The sequence below is a fragment of the Gymnoscopelus microlampas genome (assembly GCF_963454915.1).
Source record: "Gymnoscopelus microlampas genome assembly, chromosome: 23".
In the NCBI taxonomy this organism is placed as follows: Eukaryota; Metazoa; Chordata; class Actinopteri; order Myctophiformes; family Myctophidae; genus Gymnoscopelus; species Gymnoscopelus microlampas.
The window spans coordinates 31,693,621-31,717,943 of record NC_139960.1 but is presented as its reverse complement, the minus strand read 5'-3'; the positions used below and the strand labels follow the sequence as shown (position 1 = coordinate 31,717,943).

General features: G+C 41.1%; 1 protein-coding gene across 4 annotated transcripts in view; it reads right to left on the bottom strand.

The window, feature by feature from the left end:
- Window positions 1–13,094, bottom strand: part of abcc9 (ATP-binding cassette, sub-family C (CFTR/MRP), member 9) — an 84,387-nt gene extending 71,293 nt beyond the window's left edge. For 2 of the 4 annotated variants that reach the window (XR_014600234.1, XM_084050050.1), the window contains exons 1-5: window positions 12,955–13,094; window positions 10,057–10,228; window positions 1,784–1,925; window positions 999–1,120; window positions 134–300 (exon numbers count right to left, since the gene is read on the bottom strand). Coding sequence is in view for 3 of the 4 variants with exons in the window: in XM_084050050.1 (XP_083906176.1) it covers window positions 134–300; window positions 999–1,120; window positions 1,784–1,925; window positions 10,057–10,201 (576 nt within the window). In the remaining variant the exon portion in view is untranslated. Of the gene's footprint in view, window positions 1–133; window positions 301–998; window positions 1,121–1,783; window positions 1,926–10,056; window positions 10,229–11,410; window positions 11,474–12,954 lie in introns of those variants that run through there. The other 2 variants (XM_084050051.1, XM_084050052.1) reach the window with 2 other exon arrangements.
- Between the last annotated feature and the right edge of the window lie 11,229 nt (window positions 13,095–24,323).

Here is a 24,323-nt window from a genome sequence, read left to right as displayed (position 1 = left end):
GATGGAGGATAATTGACATTAACAAACTGATATACTTATCCAGTATTACTTTCTAGAATCTAGCTCAAATGCTGCTTAAGGTAACTGGTCCGACCTTTGATCCAGGAAGTGAAAGCAGGAAGTTGCGACTCACCCTGACCCGGATGACGTTGAGCTCCACGGCCATCAGCAGTCCGTACAGGAGCACCAGCAGGGCGGTAATGCAGAAGCGCAGGTGTTTGGGCCTCACTCCCGTCTCCGCGAACTTCCACAGTTTGATGGACTTTGTGATGAAGGCCAACACCCAGTAGATGAACAAGGCTGGAGGGTACATTTTGGACAAATTTTCATTTGTCAATATTTGTCAAAATGTTTCTTTTTTTGATAAAGAAAATAGCAGATTGGATCAGCGCTGGCCTAGCAGTTAAGGCGCATACCATATTATTAGGCTCTAGTGCAGCCTGACAAGTCACAGGCTGGATTCCCGAGCCCGGCGGCCTTTGCTGCGTGTCACTCCCTGTCTCCCTCTCCCTGTTTCATGTCTCTCTACTGAGTAGCTATCAATAAAGGCAGAAAAGCCGATCTGCAGATCTGCAAGCTAGAGCTAAGTAGATTGGGTATTTTTGCTATGTGTTGCACAAAGAAGTATAGGGTTAAGATCTTTTTTTTGTTTTGTTTACAAATGTAACCTTGAAAACAATAATAATATCCCATAATATCAAGTGTCAGCTGGACAGAACATCTGGCAGCAGCTTCCATATTTTGGGTAATCCGTAACCATGAAAAATCATGGCTAATGTGACGCTGCCTCTGGTAAAGAAGGCTATGTCTCTTGTATGTCTGGCTGTTAATGTCTGAACAGCACGAAAACATTCATTTCACCCACTGTATTACATCTGTAAACCTGTGATGTGACAAATAAAACTGATTCTGAAAACATGGTCTTCGTGCAGAGAAACTGACTAACACCTACCCAGCTATAATGGTAGTACACCACTGACGTAATGATAAACGCCTACCCAGCAGTAGTTTGGGGAAGTTGGAGGTCTCTATGTTGTGGTAGTACACCACTGAAGTGATGGCTGCTATGAAGCCCATAAACGCTGGCATGAAGAGGTGGAGGTGGTCTGTCTCCATCATCCTGGTAAGAGAGAGAGAGACAGTGAGAGAGAGATAATAATTGCATACATTATAACATCTAGAAAGACTTCCATACAATTATAAAAGTGATTGTTTTTGGTTGATAATACAATTAGGTTCTCCTCGGTTCGTATAGCTGTTGCTGCTGAGCCATTAAAACACCAAACACAATGTCTATGAATCAGACTAGAAATATCTTATATTAAAAAAGGATTATATTTAACTTCCTCTTCCTCACAATCAGAGATTTACACCAACTGATATATCTGATGACATCAAACTTTCGATGTTGGGACTAGAACAGCGGAGAAAACCTCAGCTAAAAAACCTATGCCCCCTGCTTTGAAAACCAATCTTATCACCGTCGAATATGAAGGACCAACAGTCTTTGCATTGATTTTTGCAATGCTGTTGTTTCTTAAATTGAATTTAGATGTCACCAGATGTATCCGTAGGTGGAGATGTCTGATCGTCAAGACTAAGGTCCTCTTTGTTGGAGTTAGAAAATTAAAAAAACACAAACAAAAGGCCGGTGAAAATATTATCATCAACATCATTTATATGCTCACGTAGATATCACAACCTTAACGCTTCAACTGTATTAACTATTAATAATATATTAATTAACTTTATCATTATTATTTATTTTGCGCGTGGCTCGTACTTGTTGGAGACGATGCCCTCGGCGATCTCGCAGACGTGGACGAAGAGCAGCGAGAAGGTCAGGATCCAGCGCAGGTTGTGGCCGGGGAAATGGAGCCATGTGTTATGATGGATCTGTACCTTAGAGCTCTGACTGCCCCAACCTGAGAGAGAGCGAGGGAGAGAGAGAGAGAGAGAGAGAGAGAGAGAGAGAGAGAGAGAAGAGAGAGAGAGAGAGAGAGAGAGAGAGAGATTAACCACTTAAACCATATATACTTCATTGACCATGACACCTCCAGGGGTCTATTGGCACCTCTACTGTACCCATTGGAACTGGGATGAGAGGGCCTTGGACAGGCCAGCGTGTGTGTGTGTGTGTGTGTGTGTGTGTGTGAGTGTGTGTGTGTGTGTGTGTGTGTGTGTGTGTGTGTGTGTGTGTGTGTGTGTGTGTGTGTGTGTGTGTGTGTGTGTGTGTGTGTGTGTGTGTGTGTGTGTGCGCGCGCGCGCGCGCGCGCTTGGGGGGAAGAAGGGGATACATAAACTCGGACAGAGGATCATATCAGTTCACATGGTGTGGTGGGAACATGGCTTCCCTTGGCTGCAGTTAGAGAAATGGTTGGCACACGATTGGTATACTGTCTGCATTGGCATCAGTGTCTGTCTGTTTGTGTGTCAGTTTGTTTGTGTGCGTGCGTGCGTGCGTGCGTGCGTGCGTGTGTGCGTGCGTGCGTGCGTGCATGCGTGTGTGCGTGCGTGACGTGCGTGCGTATGTGTAAATGATAGAGAGAGGGAGAGAGGACCCCCAGTATCCACATTATGGTGGGAACATTAGCCAAAAATAGCCGATCTACATGCGTTGTGAGTTTGTAGATCAGCTAATTTTTGGCGAAGACATCTGGTGTAGACGGAAAAAAGCAGTCCAAGTAACAGAGCCAACTCAGGTCCAGTTTACAGTCTAGAGGGTTGAAGTGGTTAAATTGGAATGATGGGACTAAAATGTAAATGTACTAAAATGCAATGTATGTACCAAAAGTTGAAAGTACTCATTATGCAGAATGTCCCATTTAACACGTTTTCAAATCAATAACATGTGCACATTTTTATTTGGAAAATAACAGATCTACAAGCTCACAATGTGTCGCATCGTGACGCATCGTAGGACACGCACACCACGGGTGAGGGAAAAAAGCTCAGCAGTGACAGTGGTGGACGGTAACTAAGTACTATTACTGTACATGTTTGGAGTATTTGTTTTTTGTAATTGTTATTTGCAAGCTGATGACTTTCACTACGCTACATTTCAAATAGAAATATTGTTCTTTTGACTCCACTCTTGAAGGGACTCTTGGGAAGTTCGGAGTAGGCCCCCGCATCCAGGACTACAAGTCTACAACAGCTCCATTGAAAGCTTTCTGTCAGGCTGTGTTACTGCCTGGTACGGAAGACATTAGACAGGAAGCGACATTCTAAGTTAACATGCTTTTATATCTGAACGATTGTGCTTGTTTATTGTTATGATGGGAACAGTTCACTCTTTTTTTTTTAATGGAGAACAGAACATAAAAAGAATCTCATTCTATTGTGGGAATCTAGGTGACTGGTGCACCCACTGCACCTGACTTAGTCACATGACCAGGAAGTACAAAGGCCTAGCTCCTCCCAGTAGAGAGCCATTTGTCTCTGCTGTAGGCTGCATGGTTCATGCAGGGAGAAGGAGAACACATGGTAGGCCAAAAAAAACTGAACCTTGTAGATCTGCTACTTTTGTTTGTTGCAGCTAATGCAACAAACAAAAGCTTATTGTTTGAGCACATGTTGGCTTTTGTTTGTTTGGTTGCCTATTTTCTGTTGAGCACATGGAGGCTTCCCATGCTCTTTAGCACTTTAATTTAGCCAACATCATTGTGTTTTATTATCTTATTTTAATGCATTTATTTATTATTTCAGTTTTACAAATGAAGTGACCTCCTGTGGTGTCTGTTCTGTCTGCCCTACTTGGAGACACGGGTAAAGCAGTATACATTTTATGCATTGACTCTTTGTGGATTTTAATGTATTTTAGTTTGTAACATCACTGTCTTCTTTTATACAGCATGCTCTGGTGTTGAGGTTGCCCCCCTCGCCTTGGCCTTGCATTGTGTGCACAGTTACTGCAACACAAAGTAGGTTTTAAGCTGTTTGTTCTTTTAATGATTTGAATATAGTGTTTTATTTAGTGTGATACTAGGGTTGGCAACTAATGCGTTTTGTTTGTCTCCTTAATGGGACCACACCGGCCACTGTTTTCCACTGTTAATTTACTCTTTTTGTTTTGTTTATTTGAGCCATTTAGCCAAGGTACACTGTAGGCATAGGTTTTAACATTTATCCATATTGGCATATTTTAACTGTTTCTCTCCTCTGTTCTGTTACAGTTTAATTTGTGTAACCCTGTTAAAGGCCGGGTCCGCCCTGCTGCACACGGTTTTCCTCTCAGCTTGGGACTGCACTGGGGACCCCTTTGGTTTTTAATGGTGTGTATTGATATAACCTGGCAGTGCATGTTTTGTATTTGAATTTTGTATTTATATTGCATGATTTATTTGAGGCCAGGCCTGTCCCCTTTTCTTTTCCCCTAGTTATTTTGGTATTCACTGTGTGCACGGGCCGACCCGCCGGGGCCGAAGGTATTTAATACTAAATACCTTGCCTTAAGGACCTTAATTGTCGTGCTAGTTTGTAATAGACAACAGTGATGTGTTTTGTAATTTCATGGTAATAAAGTTGTTATATTTTTCCACCAACTGCCTCTAGTAAAGTAATTGTTCCTGTTTAAGGGAAGTTGAACAGTGTAAGGTTTAGGGGTTCCTCCTGCCCCCTCCACAAGCGGGAGGTGGCGTAGTCAGGCATATTACAGTATTACTACTCAGTTACTACACTATTTTCTCCCAGGAAATGGTACTGTGTCATTTGGGGAGAACGGTTTCCCCGGTCAGAACAACAGGGCTTACAGTGGTGGACAAAGCACTCAATCCCAGTACTCAGTAGTCAAAGTAGAGATACTTCTGGTAGTACTGGAGTACTTGCTTTTAAAACATTATTCATAGCACATGTTTTTAACATAAAAAAGTACAAAAGTACAAATTACAAAGTATATTTTCTATTTAATATCAATGCATTGCTGTATAAAAAAATCTACAAGCTCACAACGTGTCGCAACATGCTGTGAGCTTATAGGGCATCGCAGTTGCGGCCACTTCCGGGTTCCACTGCAAAATTCTCAATGCATTTTTCCCATTGACTTTTCCAAAAATATTTATATCAATTATTTTAAGCCTAGAATCAAGCCATCCAGGCTCCTGGTGAATCATGACCATTAAACATTTTTTTCTGTGATTTGTTTTTATTTTATATTTAATTATATGATATACTATATTTAATAAATACCCTTTGTTTTGCCATTTTCAAAAAAAAAAATTCACAGAATCAAACGTTTTACGGTCATGATTCACCAGGAGCCTGGATAGCTTGATTCTAGGCTTAAATGAATTGATATAAATATTTTTGGAAAAGTCAATGGGAAAAATGCATTGAGTATTTTGCAGTGGCACCAGGAAGTGGGCGGGAACTGCGATGCCCTACAGATCTGCTCATTTCATTATATTTGAAATACGGCTTAAGCGGTTAATTCATAATGTACATTTTTCCCTTCCTAGAAATGTAGTGGAGTCAAAAGTACAATATTTGTGTTTGAAATGTAGTGGAGTGAAAGTATCTAAAAATACAAATACTCAAGTAAAGTACAGATACTCAAAGAATGTACTCAAGTACACTGCTCAAGTAAATGTGCTTTGTTAATCTCCACCACTGAGGGCTTATTACTTTAACGTTAATTTGGTTTCTGTTGTTAAACCAAATGGACCAGAGCCATTTTGGGGACCTCAGGGGACACCGTCTATCTATAATAAATGACCCAAACCCAGGAAGCATTAATTAGTGAGTCCTCAGGGAAACAGCCGGGTCAGAGTGCAGAGTTCAAACCCTTCCCAGAAACTACACAAACACACACACACACACACACACACACAAGTAATAATAACATTTGTAAGTAGCGTGCACACAAGCATACACACAAATACTCCCACTTGCTGTACACGTATACACACAGACACTGACGTGCATACACAGAGATAAGCAAGCAAACACACACACACACACACACACACACACTAGTTAAACAACACATTAACAGTAAATCATAGTCATAAACCCCCAGAGACTGAGTAAGGGACACCACAGTCACACAGTTCCAATCATTGCTGAACAACAGACAAGGTTAAGAAGGAAGGATGGAAGAAAACTAGGAAGCAACCAACTGTTCTTCTTGCCAACCGTCCCATGAAATACAGCGTCGTCCCTTATTTGGAAACTAAAAAGACGTGTCCCTTATTTAACTCACAAGGGACACACTTTGTTCCTTATTTTTGAGGAATCAATCAATGACACACATCTTACAAGTTCAAACAGCACATATACTAAAATACAGGTTGTTTAAATAATATACAAAAACTGTACACATATACAGAGATTTATCTGAGCATCCCTTATTTTGCTTCGAAATAAGGAACGCCCGGCCGGGTGTCCTTTATTTGAATATCAGGTAGTTGGCAACCGTACTCCACACTGGTAATGCGAATGAGTAGATCTGTGTGTGCGCATGCTTTTCCAAAATCTAGTCTGATACAGTATCACAATGTGGATTATATCGACATACTGCCCAGCCCTGTGTGTGTGTGTGTGCATATGAATGGAGCTGAGTGTGACATATTATTGACTATAATCCTGGTAGTTATTTTTCCATCCTTGCATCCCTCACTTGTCTCTTGCTCACGTCTTAGCTCCTACCGTTTCATGACGTGAGGAAATCCATTTGTCAAACGAGATGTCCTTGCTCAGACAAGTATAATTTTGAAGTGATATGAATTACGTATAATCCAGGTGTTACACAGCTGGATCACCTGTCATTGTGTTATGTTGTATTGGACTATCTATGGTATCTATGGTATCAATGGTATCAATGGTATCTATCGTGTCTGTCTATCGTGTCTGTCTATCGTGTCTGTCTGTCTGTCTGTCCGTCCGTCCAGTCTGTCTGGATTACAGTGTCTGTCTGTTTGCAGCTATCTCGAAAACCACTGGACCGATCCGCAACTATCTTCTGCACGCTGCCAGCAGGCCAAGGAAGCAAATCAAATGGGTGTCTGTGGTCTAATGTGTATCAAACTGGGGGTGTCACAGTCTCAGAGTTTTGTCACATTGATTGTAGCGTCTAGGTCTTGTATCTATGCATGTTGTTCCCCGTTCTAGTTTTCTTGGTTCTATGTTTCTCTTTGGCTAAACTGTATCTCATTTGCAATCACCCCTCATGTGTATACCAGTCTCGTTCCTCAGGCCCCGTCCACACGTACACGGGTATTTTTTTAAACATAGCTTTTGGTAATCGTAATGGCAAAGACTGTAGGACTGCAGTTTCCACAGTGTGACAAACTGCGCGCACACACCGTTGGGCTTGTATGTATGCAGGCAGGTGTGTGCGTGCGTGCGTGCGTGTTTGAGGACATGGAGATTATTGGCTAGATAAACTAGCCAGAGTGACATGGTGACTCCATACCAATGATACCATAGGTCTACACTTGCAACGGATGTTCTGTTATGATTGAATGAATAAACTAAATCACTTAGGTCTATCAATATTTTGCATGAATTAATAGTGACCAGTGACCACATCAATCGAACGTGTAGACTACACCTGTACTTTCCTTCATACACGGAGTAGGCTATAGTCTACAATGACAGTTTACAAACCAAAAATAGTGCCTGAAGCACGCGCAGTGGGAGTAACCTACTAGATCATTCGAATTGTCTGAATAATGTATGAATCACGTTTGCGCTGAGGAAATATTTTGCCTAATTTATGACCATGTCAACCACAATGGAACGTGCTACACTTGTACTCTCCTCGTTCCAGTAAATTTCATACACGGACCGTTTCTATTCCTTTCATGATCCTCTTTTAACCCAGTACCCCAACAGCTGATGTGCGCATTCTATCAGCATTTTATCATAATCAAAAATCAATAAGATAGTAAGGTTTGCTTTGTGCTCTTGACTGAAGGCTTGCGCATACCAAAAGTTACAGCCAGGTACGAGAGAGGCCAGCAATGAAGTCCACAAACAAGGAGGCTCGCACATTGCCAAAAAGACATTGAGGCTCTTTGGATGTTTTGGATTTTGAAAATATATATTAGGATATTTAATTACAAAAGTGTAAAAAGTGACATAGTGAAAAAAGGTGACACAAGGAGCGGACGTTTTGATCCTCCTATTTTCTCAATAGCCTATTTAGGCCTATTCATTTCATATTGGCAACAGCTAGTTTCGGGACATACAATGAGTATATAGGCTACAGTATGACTATAACAATAATAGCCCTGACGCATGCATTGAATTCAATGAGAGCCAGGTGGACAAGCGTTTGAATAAACACTATTGAATGATTGCAAACGTTGTCAAATAATCAGTTGAGGGAAATATAAGAAGACATAATACACATTGTTCTCTGATCCCCTGTTCTTCGATGCACTCACAGCTCAATGTATAATTGTATTGACAATTCCAAAGAAGAGCTGCTGTATATATTTGGCTGTCATCGCGAGACTGCAGTTGTTAACCGGCTGTAAATAGACTGTCTCGCAGTGACAGCTGCGTTTGTACCATCTTAATACGTTTTCATGTGGACATAGATATATTTTTAAACCTGGCCATGAAGACGCAGATATTAAAAAAATATATGAAAATATGAGTTTTTAAAAAAATACCCGTGTTCATGTGGACTAAGCCCCAGTCAGTCCTTGTTGAGTCATTGTCTTGTGTCGCAACGCGCCGCGTTTTGAGCTTGTGGATCTGCTACTTTTGATGCTTTTGTGTGACGCTGTAGTATGATCTAGTAGGGCGTTAATTTACTAAATAAACGCAAAAAGTTAGAATATGGAGATAGGAGGTTTCTGCCCGACAACAACGATATCTAAAATGACACAGATGCTTTCCCGGATTGAACGGTATAACAACATATACACGTAGGCTTTCCCGGTCTAAATGGGTTAAACATCGAAGCTGTACACTACAGCAGTGGTTCTCAAACCTTTTCATTTCAAGGACCCCCTAATTGACACTTATTACCCCGCGGACCCCCATTTGAAAAGATAAGCCAGGGACCCCAATAAGACAAGGTTTTTACGGCTCTCTAGCAGTGATTCTCAACCATTTTAATTTCAAGGACCCCCAGTTTGACATGCATTAGGCTACGGACCCCCATTTAATGGCATTTATACCTCTGGGACCCCAATTCACATTGTAAAACCAATGTTAATTTAACTCTGAGAGTGTACAAATGGAACCAAATTAACCCTAACGGGTCCATTTGTTTCCATTTGTACACTCTCAGAGTTACAGACCCATAAGGGTCCATTTGGTTCCTGTCCATCATTTAGCTGGGGACCCCCTGGAACCCCTGGGGGTCCCCGGACCCCACTTTGAGAACCAATGCAGTACAGTGTCTCCCCTGCCCATGAACATGTCTTGGATTGTCTCTCTCTTCCAATGAACCAATTAAACCCTATATACTTAGTTGAACGGGTTCCCCCAGGGTTCTATACTAGGTCCGTTAGAATTTCCCTCTATACCGAATTTCCCTCTATACCAAATCTCTTCGCAGAAAATTGTGATCTACAAGCTCAAAACGCGTTGCGACGCGCTGTGAGCTTGTAGATCTGCAATTTTCACCAAATGTTCGGGGGTTCGTGTGGATAATCCTCAGAGATTACTGCACCACATAGCAGATGTAGTCATGTCTGATGTATTATTGACCTAGTAAGAAGCTTATGTACACAGACATCAGTAACATATGTGGACAGAGGCACACACACTTTCTCTTTTCTGTCTGTCAGACAAAGAAGCTGCAATCCGTATAAGTTACACATGTCCTACCCAGTGACTTGAACCCGGCCTCTCGCATGGAGAACAATCTCCTACCACTCTGCCTTCTTGGCCAGGGGAGATATCGAGCTTATAAGTGCCAGGGCAGTCAGTGGTGTAAAGTAACAAGTACATTTACTCAAGTACTGTACTTAAGTACAATTTCTGTGTGTGTGTGTGTGTGTGTGTGTGTGTGTGTGTGTGTGTGTGTGTGTGTGTGTGTGTGTGTGTGTGTGTGTGTGTGTGTGTGTGTGTGTGTGTGTGTGTGTGTGTGTGTCTTACCGATGAAGAGGATGGGGAAGGTGATGAAGAGCAGGAAGACATGGGGGACAAGGTTGAGAGCGTCCACGAAGCAGCCATTATTCAACACACCCTGGTCCACGTTGTACGAATCGGTCCTGTCGTTGCCACAAAATGACAAGCCCATACCGCCACCCGATTGGTCCACATAAGCCTGGGGGGGGGTATAACATGAATAGAGTTCATCATTGGTTGGCAGCCCATGTCAATGGTGAATGACGCGCTGGTCAGTCAAAAAACATGAAACAACGTTTGTAGCACACAGTTTGTGGGAGGGAAAAGAAAAGTGCATGGTCAAAATGCATGGTTAACTTTTGGGTTGAAAAGGTCAAAATCAAGGTCATGGTAAAAATGACATAAAGCAGACATATCTCAAGAACAGACTAGACATTCAACATTGTGTTGAGATGATTGTCAAACAAAACTAAAGCATTGGTTGGGTTGGGGGGGGGGGCAGTTGTTGAGGCGTGTACCACATACAGTAGGCTCTGATGATGCCTGACAGTGAGTCGGGCAGACCATTTGCTGCATGTCACTCTCTACTCTCTTGTTTCTCCACTTTGTTTCCTGTCTAATCTCCACTGTACAATCACGAAAATAAATGAATGACTAAAAATTAACACTAAAGCACTGGCAATGTTCAACTTCTTGCCAATATGGCTGCCGTCAGAGTCCTGATTTGTAACCACTTTGAACCTGGCGTCCCTACTTTGGACATTCACCAATATAGGATAGATTTTAAAAAATAGCAGATCTAAAACCTCTGTAATTCTCATTGCACCACACAGACATGCAATGAAGTATAAATGAGGCCTATGACCAGTTTGACAATCAGAAGTAAAGCTCTGAAGAGGTGAATGACATGGAAAATATGTAAGCGATATTGGTCTTAGGCAAGAAGGCAAGAACAGAAGCTACAGTAATACAGTATGAGTTTATTACTGATCAGCTAACCTTAATAGACAACAGTAACAATGATGGTGAGATAGATTTAAGAGATGAAAAAAAAACAAATCCAACCAAGTTAAAAACAAAAAAACAAAGCATCAGAGGTACTGTATTTGTTGCATTTGTTGTCATGTGTGAACCTCAAAATCAAAATGTATAAATAAAGAAAATATTTTGCCTGTTTATTAGCCCGTAACTATTTAGACACCCACATGCTTGCACTTTAATGACCATGTGTGTATGTTTGTTTGTGTGTGTGTGTGTGTGTGTGTGTGTGTGTGTGTGTGTGTGTGTGTGTGTGTGTGTGTGTGTGTGTGTGTGTGTGTGTGTGTGTGTGTGTGTGTGTGTGTGTGTGTGTGTGTGTGTGTGTAAAACGTGCACTACACACATGCCTGACCTTGACTCCAAAGCCCTTCTGTTGTTAACCTCTCCTGGTATTGTTGACAACCCAGGAGGCTTAGCTAGCTAAAGCACTCGCACATAAAGAACACAAGGCATTAGCACACTGACATGACCTAACATCCCTTTAAACAGCTAAATCATTATGTTTGCTTTTAGCCTCGTCATAAACTGTTACCTCAACAGTTTTTACCCACATTCCATTTATTTGTTTATTTGAGAGGGACAGTAATATATTACTGAACAGGGCATTCAAATACAGTACAGTATTGTACAGTGCAGTTAAGAATGCCATGTAAATATATAGGAGTTAGCAAGAATGCTTATAGTCCCTGAAGCACAACAAGACACAACCACCAGAACGTTCAACATGGTCTAATAAGCAGAATATTCTTTAACTCTCTCTTGCCTTGAGATCCAGGCTCATTAATAAAATGCTAAGAGCATGCAGACACAAACCATAGTTTAAAACACACTCCATTACATAACGGCACATAGAATAATCCTCAGTATTAATGTAAATGATTTGACAGTGTCCAGTTAATTTAACATGATTTCATTCAAGCGCCTTGCTTGCAAATAGCCCCAGTAAGCTGAGTTAATTCAGCTCTGCTTTTTGATCACTTAAGCATAATGCACTCAGATAGCATGACTATACACATTAGGCCCACACTGTTGCTCCCTCTGTTAATGCACAATACAATTTTGTTTAACTCAGAGAGTGTACAAATGGCCACTTAAGAGTCCATTTGGTTCCATTTGTACACTTTGAGTTTGCCAGCGTGTACACTGGCATGATTATGTTACATACACATTGTCACATAGGCGTTGTTACACTAGTATTATACTAGTGTTAAATTACAATGAATTGTGAATGAAATCCTGTGCTGACTGGGAATGTGTATGTGTGGCACTCAATCAATCAAACTCAATCAATACAAGTATTATTGTCATAGTCATTATAGACCTACTGTGTAGGTGAAAAGACATTGGGCTACTTTGCTAGGATTTAATGGCTTAAAAGGCATTCAAAATACAATCAGTGTTTTTTCACTCAGTGATTTAAGGGGAGAAGCTTAGACTAAATATTTGGAATGGTCATATCTTTCAGATGGAGTGGTGGGCTAATTGTCATAACTACAGTGTTTATAAATCAAAGCACAACTGACTGGACAACAAATTTGATTCAAACACAAAGGATCTTTTGAATAGTTAATGGTCCCATAGGGTAGTAGTAGTGCCAGTTAAAGTAACAAGTAAACAGTGTAACCAACACACAGTCAAGCCAAGCGACACTCAACTGTCGCTTAACATATAGAAGCACTCTCCAGTCTCCACACACACACACACACACACACACACACACACACACACACACACACACACACACACACACACACACACACACACACACACACACACACACACACACACACAGCCATGTTCCTCAAACCAAGTCCTTACTACCGCCTGTCAATGTTCATTGACACAGCCTGGGCTAATTATAGAGACACACACAAAAAAACAGCTTACCTCTGACAAAAACAGCAGTCCTTATTGACCTATAGGTTCATTCCGGGTGCCTAGGTTTTGAGGAAAGGGTAAATTAAGAGACAGAGAGAGAGAGAAAGAAAGAGAGAGAATATTGGAGAGAGAAAGAAAAGTCAGATTATTTTTAGCCCTAACAGTGCATCAGCCACATACTAGAAGCCTCTCTCTCTCTCTCTCTCTCCCCCCCTCTCTCCCCCCCCTCCCTCTCTCTCTCTCTCTCTCTCTCTCTCTCTCTCTCTCTCTCTCTCTCTCTCTCTCTCTCTCTCTCTCTCTCTCTCTCTCTCTCTCTCTCTCTCTCTCTCTCTCTCTCTCTCTCTCTCTCTCTCTCTCCCTCCCTTCCCTTCTCATATCAGATTTCCAAAACTTTCACGAGTCTAGCAGTGGGCGAGTGACTGTGTGACAAACTGCACGGCTTCACACAGACAGCCTGTCCGGCCATGTGGTTTGTCAAATGTCTGAAGTAGAGTTGTGTGGGATACAGGTAGCCTACTGCACATGAGTGTACAAAATGTAACCAAATGTACACATTTACAAATGGATAAATTAACACTGAGACACAATATTAACCTATAATAGACAATATTTATTATGGATTTAAGATCAACATTTTGAAAAAGAAAACTATAGGTTGACAAACCTTCATCTGTCTGTGACATAAACTTGTGAATAAAATATCAGTTGCAGATACTTTTGATACAACACTGTCAGACTCAGAACATGACAGGACTCTGCCAGACTGAAAACAACATTCACATTATAGCACAATTTGCCATGCTCTGACTTATACAATTGGTTACCATTTGGTTACCATTACCAACTCCATCTCCATCATTTAACCGGGGACCACCTGGAACCCCCTCAAGGACCAACGTGGTCCCAGGACCACTGGTTGAGAAACACTGCATAGGGTATAATAGGCTAGACATGCAATCATAGGGAGGGAGGGAGAATAAAAAGACCTTGGATGTAGCCTATGCGACGACCCGTGTTTTATATAGGGGGAGCAGTGAACCGATGCAAAGCCATGCCACCGGGTATAATGTCAACCAAATGCAGCCAAGCAGCGAAGGCTTCATCTATTTGCAATGCAATTGTAAAATATGCAAGGGTATTCTCAATGACATGGCCAATTGGGGGATCTAATCGCGTTCGCTATTAAAAAAAAAAAGAAAATAGAAAAAGGGTAAACGTTGAAGCTGCTAGAACCTTGTCTCTCATTAGGCGACACTGTCAGCGTCTTCGCTGCTCTGACCGGTGTTGCCATATTTTGTGAGAGAAATAAGCAACGAGGTCTAGGAAAACAAGCCCAAAACACTTCAAGTTTAAACCTATTATTATGCATTGGCTATTTGAAAATAGTCGATCTACAAGCTCAGAATGCGTCACGATGCAACGCGTGGTGAGCTTGTAGATCGGCTATTTTCAAAAACTCTTGCAATGAAATGTGGAATATTTGGAATGTTTTTTGAAACATTTCTAACAACACAAATGCTCTCTGTGGGACGAAACAATTTCATGAAAACATTGAGAACCACTGGTTAAAATAAGAAATAAAACACTTGGAAGGGAGCCTAAATAAGCAGCTACACTTTAGAAACAAGCCCAAAAAAACGCAACAACCAATATTTAAGCAACTTTACAGAAAAAGAAGCCCACGGTCGCTTATAATAAGCCGACACGGCAACACTGGCTCTGGCTGTAATGGAATGAGGAGTATCCTATTCCTATCCTAACACATTGAGTGCCAGGGGTTTTTCAAAACAGGGTACCTCCAGTGCCTGGAATTTTAACCATTTTTGGACCTTTTTCAAGTAGTCACAAAACATTTTCAGTGATCACCGTCCTCACGGTGATACCGTCATTACACACATAGAGGTCTCGTACAATCCGGGGAAAAAGATTAAAAACATTCGGTAATCCGTTCCATAGTTGCAGCCAGTTGAAAATAGTCGAAAATACATCGTAAAAACAAAAAGTACAGTAGAGCCGAGATACAGGCTTTTGAAGTCATAACTTAACAAGGAAGTGGATTGGAGTCTAAATCTTCGTAAAATGATATCTCCTGGTGCTGTGAAGGAAAAAAAAAAAAAAAAAATGAAAAAAAAAAAAAAAACGTTTTTGGCACACCTTGTTAGGATTATGAAAAACGGTCCGGACCGTTTTTGGCACTCAATGTGAAGAAGCCCACGGTCGCTTATAATAAGCCGACACGGCAACACTGGCTCTGGCTGTAATGGAATGAGGAGTATCCTATTCCTATCCTAATATAGGCTATGAAACCTGTTTTTTTCTCCTCAGCACTTACCCGCTTCTTGACGGACGTTTGCGGGCCGATATTTTTGTCAAGGCGTCCAATTGAAGGCTATTCCTTCCCTCATCCATCCGCTGTCCCTCCCGTGTCCTCCTCCCGTCATTGATTGTCTCTCAGTAGTAGTAGAAACACATCCATCCATCCATCCATTCATTCAGACCTGGAGAAGCACACATGCACACATGCAGTCAATCATCGCGGCCAGCACGAAAAAGGATACGCAGGCAGCAATCTGGGTCAGAAATGAAATTCGAACGAATGCTTTCTTTCTGTTTTATTCTGAATTGTAGGTAGAATGAACTGACTGCATGGGGTCCGACCTAGTTGGCCATCAAAGGCTGTACATGTCGCTTGTCACGTGACGTGATTGATAACCAACATAAAAAACAACAACACTGATACACGTGCAGCCAGGGTTAATTGAGGTCTAGTCTCGGACGAGACTGACAGAGATGTATTTATTTGTATCGATTCTTGTATAATAGCCTACAAATGTCCAGTCTGATCCGGGGTCAAGATTCAAGAGTTTTATTTTTAGCTTCATACATCCCATTATAGCCTACAAGTAGGGGAGTATATTCTCCTAGGATTAATAGAAAAAATCGTATAAAAAATCCTATTTTCTTTTATTGGATTATTTATAATCCTATAAAACTGTGCCTATATGCGAGTAAGGCAAGGCAAGGCAAGGCAATTTTATTTGTATAGCACATTTCAACAACAAGGCAATTCAATGTGCTTTACACAAAACATCAAGCAAAGGAAACACAATAATACAATTATAAAATGACATTAGGATGCATAAAACAAATGAAATGTACAGATACAGTGCAGAGGAGAAAAGAAAAGTGAAAAAAAGAAAAATAACTGAATCAAAGGCAGCAGCAAACAGAAAGGTCTTTACTTGTGTTTTAAAGGAAATAAGAGTGGCAGCAGACCTGCAGTTCTGGGAGTTTGTTCTAGATATGCATAAAAACTAAATGCTGCTGGTTTCATGATATCCTGCAAGATCAGAAATGTATTTTGGCCCTAAACCATTTAAAGCTTTATAGACCAACAGTAGTATTTTGAAATACATTATTTGACACACAGGATGCCAGTGTAAGGATTTAAGAACTGGAGTGATATGCTCCACTTTTTTGGTATTAATAAGGACTTGAGTAGCAGCATTCTGAATCAACTGCAGTCGTCTGATAGATTTTTTTAGGGAGACCTGTAAATAAACTGTTTAGTCAAGTCTACTGAAGATGAATGCATGGACAAGTTGTTCTAGATCCTGCTGAGACATAAGTCCTTTAACCCCTGCTATATTTTTAAGGTGATAGTAGGCTGACTTTGTGATTGTGTTAATGTGACTGTTTAAATTCAGGTCTGAGTCCATGACAGCAGCAGGGTTTTTGACTTGGCTAGAGGTTTTTAACATTACCGATTGGAGTTGGGCGCTGACTTTTAATCTGTCTTTCTTGGCTCCAAAAACTATTACTTCAGTTTTGTCTTTGTTTAATTGAAGAACATTTTGGCACATCCCATTGTTGATTTGTTCAATGCATTTACTCAGTGTTTGTATTGGACCATAGTCCTCTGGTGATACGTAGATTTGTGCATCGTTTGCATAACTATGGTACTGTAGCTTATTTTGTTGTTTTCCATAATCTGAGCTAGTGGGAGCATATAGGCTACACACTGATCCTAGCTCTGGTCCATACTTCACAAATTATTTCAAGAAATAATGTTATGTATGAAATCATGCAATATGAAAGCAATTTGACATTTGGAAGATTATTTGTTATTATTATTAGGCAAAAAAATTCAATAAAATATTTTGTAAAATAATAGTAGCTTAAATAATAAATCAGAAAAAGTACTAAATGATACTGTATAACGACCGGTTGAGATCTGCTCTGAAGAGCCATAACAACGGCTGTCAACAGGAACTCTTTTACACCACTGTCCCTAAACCAAGCATCGCCCTCCAGATAAGGGAGGGGGATGCTCCCTGTGCTTTCCATTAAATCTAATAGCAAATAGTAAAATGATATTTTGTCAACCTCAACACACAGTGACACCCTTTGTTCCATTGAGGAAATTCTACATAGACAAAAGGGTAATGTTGATCAGTCAGTTGTAGGAATTGCAGATGTTATTCAAAGAAAATAATCCATTTTCTGAGCACCATGCACTGAAAAGGTCAGTTTTTCCAGCGCAATGTCAACTTTCAAAACAACTTCAGTGAAGGGAAACCTGTTGAATATTTGTTGATGTTTCTCTTGTGAAGACGCTGCAGACTCTGTTTGATAGAACTGAAGTCTGTGAGAAGACACTTACCAGCTACTGCTACTGTATGTGACCACAGAAGGACTGTATACACACTTCTTGTTTTGATGGGAAATATTTCAAAGAGAAGTGAAGCTTCTTTAGAGGTCAAGATTTGAGAGTTTCACTTGGTTAAAATGTGTTGATGATTTTGAAGTAGCCAAACCTCTGGGGACCTCTCTGAAAAAATAAGTCATACAATTACAGTATAGTTCTTGGTCACTTTTAGCTGGCTGTCACGTCTTAACTCAATCCAATCCTTCTGTGTGTGGGACATGTGATGACAATGTGGTTTGAATGCATGTATGCTACTGTTTCATGGAGGATAGCCTACTATATGACATGTAGGCTATGCAAATACTTCAATGAAAACGACTATGCTCGTAAATAGGACCAATTAACAATGTGCTGCTTCAGAGAAAACAGGACCACATGGGTCACAGATTTAGGTTGGTCAACAATTCCGGTGTAACTAGCAGCAACCAACACGAAAGTGGACAAAAGCAAAGCAAGTCTCTGTCTCTGTAGACCCTGCTGTATACTGCATACACAGGGGGGTGGGGGTAGGGTGTCACGTTGTCAAGTCTCTCTCTCTCTCTCTCTCTCTCTCTCTCTCTCTCTCTCTCTCTCTCTGCCTGTATTTTTAACCATACTCCATAAACGCATTTACTTCAAATCATCATCTCTCATCTCAGTTACGCCACGCCATGGCCTTGCTGAAGCAACACAGAATCAAAGGAAGTCAGATAGGACAGAATTGATTGATTGATTGATTGATTGATTGATTGATTGATTGATTACTTTAACAGAAATGCAAACAGCACGAGTACAGTCATACACTTGGTCTAAAAGCATTTACACAAAAAAGTCCTAGTGGACTTGTTTCCATTGCGGTCCTATGTAATCCTATGATAGAGTTAGATTCCTATGCCTTGGCTTGGAGGATTTGCTGGACAAACTGGATGCACAGATAAACAAAGCAACCATAGTTGTATAGTTAAGCCACAGCGCCATCCTGTGGACACATTTAAAGACAAAATTGATGCACAGAAACAAACGTGGTAACCGCCCAACTCACTCCAAATCCAACTCACTCCAAATCGCGCCCAACTCACTCCAGACATCTCACTCCACACACTTGCCCAACTCACTCCACACACTTGCCCAACTCACTCCACACACTTGCCCAACTCACTCCACACACTTGCCCAACTCACTCCAAAAATTATTATTGAGTACAATATTGAGGAATTAAGTACAATATTGAGGAATTTGTTACTTTTAACTCTATTCTGTTTTAGGCTTGGTTAAAGTTTTAAATACTGTCTCTACAAAACAACTTAATGGTTCTGGGGGGGGGGGGGGGGGGGCTCGCTGGCCACTTTGGCACTTGGAGTCCAGTGTTTGTTAGATGTCTTATTCTATTGTTGGTCAAATCAAGAGGTGTTGTTATATTCCTCGTTAAGGTTTTGGCCCTCCTCCACTGAGTTCACCCGCATAATCACCCTCCACCCAGGTTAGGGTTAGGGTTTAGGGTTAGGGTTAGGGTTAGGGTTAGAATGTAAGAGTCTCCACCGATTCAACCCACACACACACACACACACACACACACACACACACACACACACACACACACACACACACACACACACACACACACACACACACACACACACACACACACACTATAATATTATAATTTATAGCTGCAAAGTAACTAGTAAAACAAATACATTTAGTGGAGTAAAAAAACAATATGTGGATCCAATATGTAGTGGAGTAGAGGTAAAACCATTGGAAGTTGGGAATACTCAAATAACGCACAAATACCCAACATTGTACATAAGTACAGTACTTAAGTTAATGTACTTAGTTACTTTACACCACTGACACATTGAACCAATATTACACTGGTGACATTGCATGGAGTGAGTTGGGTTTGGTCCTGGAGTGAGTTGGCTATGGTCCTGGAGGGAGTTGGTCTTTGGTCCTGGAGGGAGTTGTCCCAGCCCTGGAGTGAGTTGGGCGAGCCCTGGAGTGAGTTGGGCAAATATTTCTTAAGTCTTCATGGAGTGAGTTGGATTTGGAGTGAGTTGGGCGGTATTCACAAACGTTTATATGCGGTAACTCTATGGGGGAAAAACAACAGGCCATGAGATCTGATCACACATTTAAATATTGTGTATAGGCTAGATTGTTATCTCGTTATTCTAAAACTACAGCTAAAACCAATTCAACACTATACCAATTTAAACAAAATTTAGATCATGTAGTTTCACTACACACCAAATCTCTTAGCCAAAATAGCTGATCTACAAGCTCACAACGCGTGTGAGCTTGTAAATCTGCTAGTTTTGGTGAAAGTTTCCCCCATGGTGGGGTTCAAGTGGTTAAGTACAGTTAAACCACTTAAACCCTATATATACTTTGTTTACCGGGGTCCCCCATGGGTCACTTGGTCCCATCCTTTATTCTCTTCCACATCAAATATTTTAGCTGAAAATTGCCGATCAACAAGCTGTTCACCCCAGAGTAGGGAAGTGAGGAAGAATTGTTGTAGAATTATTATATTGTTATTACGGTTGATTATATCTAATCTTTATATCTAAACTTTATAGTACTTATAATACCTTAGATATGACATGAAATTTTGTAACTTGGCCTGATAGCTATTGTTTTGGTACAGCCTGTCTTGTCATGGTTCAGCTTGACCTTGTAGCAGCTAGAGCAGTGGTTCTCAAACTTTTTAAATTGAAGTGTAATTTTGCCGCGGACCCCCATTGGAAAAGGTTTTGCCAGGGTCCCCCAGAAGAGAAGATTTATATTAGATAATTATCAAAGATTATTCAAAATCTTCGATATTTTTCAATTTATTTAAAAAATAGTAGATGTACAAGCTCTCTGATTTTTGAATAGCCAACCTATAAATGAATAAAGAGCGAGTTTAAAATTATTTTGATGCTATATTAACTACTTTTGCTGAGGACCCCCTGGAACACCCCAAGGACCCCTGGTGGTCCCCAGACCCCACTTTGAGAACCACTGAGCTAGAGTATAACTATGGTCTGATCCCTGTGCTCGTTGGCAGAACTACCGTACCATGACCTGAGTGTTATTTTACTTCTCCTCATGTACATTTAAAGCATAACCATCACCACCTAGAATATTGTCTCCAACTCCAATTACTGATTGATCCAGAATTTCACGACAGAAGCTATAGGTGTCATTTTTTTTGTGTAATTATCCATTATTCACAATAAATGGGAGTAAGCTATTATAGAAGCGCCTGTTTTTGCAGAGACATGGACACGGCTTTCTCAGACTAATCACAGTATAAATAATAATCACATTATTGTTTACATGTAACCATGGCTTTCACATAAACACACAAATGCACACACACACGCACACACACATGCACACAGACACTCACGCACGCACGCACGCACGCACGCACGCACGCACGCACGCACGCACACACACACACACACACACACACACACACACACACACACACACACACACACTGTGTGTAGCCAATCTACATGATGTGTGTGTTACAATCCACATGGGGTCCAAAAATCCCCACAAGGATCATAAGACCTGTCAAAATTGACCCTTGTGCGGACATTATTCAGGTCCCCTGGGCCTGGGGTACCAGTCATTTTCATGGTTTACTTTAGAAAGAGTTTTTCAGAACTACGGTTACAACTAGACAAATATTCAGCATATTTGGGTTATGATTAGGGTTAGGGATCGCATATTTAAATACTCACATAATAACCTCTTATTTATCCACAAACAGATAACAGTAAAATACAACAACAAATGGCGGATGCACACGTAACTGTTAGGGTTACGGGTACATCGGTCATGGTTAAGGTTAGGGCAAAATTCTCAAAACCAACATTTGTGTGTGTGTGCGTGTGTGTGTGTGTGTGTGTGTGTGTGTGTGTGTGTGTGTGTGTGTGTGTGTGTGTGTGTGTGTGTGTGTGTGTGTGTGTTTTGGGGGAGAGGACAACAGAGGGGTCTCCACTTCCTGTCATGTGGAGCATGTCGGTCAAACAGTTTCCCCGGAACACAGCTTTCTCACGGTGTGAGAACTGAGTGAACGACATGCACACGCAAAACACACTCGCAGATACAGTCGTGTACACGCATGAGATGAATGTGTGCACTACACCCCGATGACACTAACAGTGACGTGCTCACTCACAAGTCATATACATGCAGGCGTCACAAACACGCACGTTCTCTCTCATACAGTAGTTACTGGTATGCACTAATACACACTCCCACTGCTCCCCAGTCACAAACAAATTCACTTGAAATCACTATTGCTTTTTTCACTCTCTCTACAGTCAACAGAGAAATAAATAAGTCATGGATGATTAACAAGAACAAAAAGATGTATGGTTCTATTTGTAGCCAGTCAAGAGTTGATCCTCAGGGGCCACCATAGGACAGCTGCACTATCCACCTCCTCTTTTACAATCAGTGTGATTGTATAAATGCCCTGCAGTCTATACTAAACATAGGCTGCTTGGTGGTTTCTGGCTGTGGGTCTTGAGACCTAGGTCTCCTGTTTTTATTATTTGCTCTGTTGGGGTTCATCCATGCCTCACTGTCATGTGAGTTGCATTTAGGTTGCAAGAGGGTATGAGAACACACGGCCAATTTAAGATTTTGCAACTGCTGCTTTGTATAGTTTGAGTTTAGCGTTTGTTACTGTTAGCCTACTTGAGCTATTTTATACTAATGTTTGTTTGTTTCTTTCCCCCCACATACCGAGTCCTGTGTGTGCAGTTTACCTGTCCTATAGTCTGAGAGAGCGGTGCAGATGATCTACTACAAGGGGTTTCACTAGGTCTCACTCTTTGTAGTACACAGCCCTAAAGGTTTGTTTGGCGTGATAGCGTTCACTTCTTTTCACGGTGGTGCTCTGATTCTTTTAACTTATGTGTGTGCGACTGTGATTGCTGTGTGCTTCTAGGCTGGGCATAGAGTTGAGTCACCTACGGTAGCTGCCCCAAATGGTTGTCGTCCACTAGCCAGAGGACTGTTTTGTATTTGCAGCACATTTATTGATTATACCAGGGGTCTTCAACAGGGGGTCCTCGGAGCTACTACAGGGGGTCCGCCAAATCTTTGTGTGATAAGATTTAGTTTTTTTTACATTAACCACTTGAACCCTAGAATTCCTTTTCTGAGGGGAACATTAGCCGAAAATAGCAGATCTACAAGCTCTCAACGCCTCGTAGATCGGCTATTTTTGGCAAAGAGGTGTTTGGTGTAGAGGGGAAAAAAGAGCAGACCAAGTAAACAAAAAAAGTTGAATCTGAAGCCCAATTTTATACAATATAGAGGGGGTCCCTGCGTCATCTCTCTCTCTCAGCTAGGGGGTCCTTGGCCTGAAAACGTTGAAGACCCCTGGATTATACTGTATAATGGTAACTGTACGTGAACTTATAATAAGCTGTTGAATTTAATAAATATTGTACTCCAGGAAGTTGTTCCATGTTTTCTGACAGTTTGAAGATGTATCGTCTCTATTCGTATCCGACTCGGAGACAAGTAGGACGGAGCCGGAGGCGATATGGCCTCCCGGTGGGGGCTCCTCACTGGCAGGTGAGCCAGTAGGGCAATGGTGACATGGAAATATGTGGGGAGGAATTAATAACAACTTGGTTGTTAATTGCATAACAACTAAATTGGGAGGGAAAAAAGGGGTAAAAGATAATGGCTACGCTAAATTAGGGAAAAAGTAAGAGGGGGAAAAAGAACTTCAGCTGACGATGTGTCAGAGAAGAAAGGTGTGGTCGTAGGCCAACAACACAAACATGGATATATTTGCCAATAGTTGTCTAGAAAACAGACTGTTTTCATACAGTGAGAATATCTGATCAAACAGTAAATACATGTGAAGTGTTCCATTCCGGCTAAAGTGCGTCATTCACAACACACAAATAGAAATTGGTCCTCTTTTTATTTATTCATGGAATAAGTAACTTGTTTGTACACAGTGTAAAATACCAGCTAAGTAGCCTTGTGGTTAGAGGGTTCACCCTGAGGCTGGGAGGTTGGGGTTCAGTTCCCTGTCGAGTCATATACCACAGACTATAAAAATGGTACCCAATGCCTCCTTCCTTGGCACTCAGCATCAAGGGATGGATTGGGGTTAAATACTAGAGTCATGTCCAGGGGGTGCACTTGTACAGCAAGCTGCCTTGGGCTACAGAAACAGGAGATAAGCTCCTGAACCATGAACTGTTGGTTCCCAAGGTTTCTACACAGTAAAATCTTCAGTGTTACTTCATGCATTTGTAATGTAACTCTGAATGTAACTCTGAGAACTCACACGTGTTGTGTGTATGTGGTCTCAGGAGGCCTGCACAGAAAAAACCCCAGAGTGTTTGTCTAGGTGTAAAAAATGGAAATGTATGGGTCAATATTTACTCTGTGGAGTGACATTAACTGTGTGGATTTTAACTGTGCACTGAGTCAAATAAACTCACATGTTCCTCGTGTTCTCTCAGTGAAGCACTACATGTCATTCTTAAAGGTGTAGTAAGTAATATTTTAGGATTAAGACAAAAAGTATTTTGTTAAAAAGTACAAATGCTATATGGTATACTATATTTTGATAGTAATCATTGCTATAGAGTGTTTGCTCAGTAACAGTGGTCTCCCTGTCTCTCCAGCTCTTTAATAAATAGAAAACAAATTT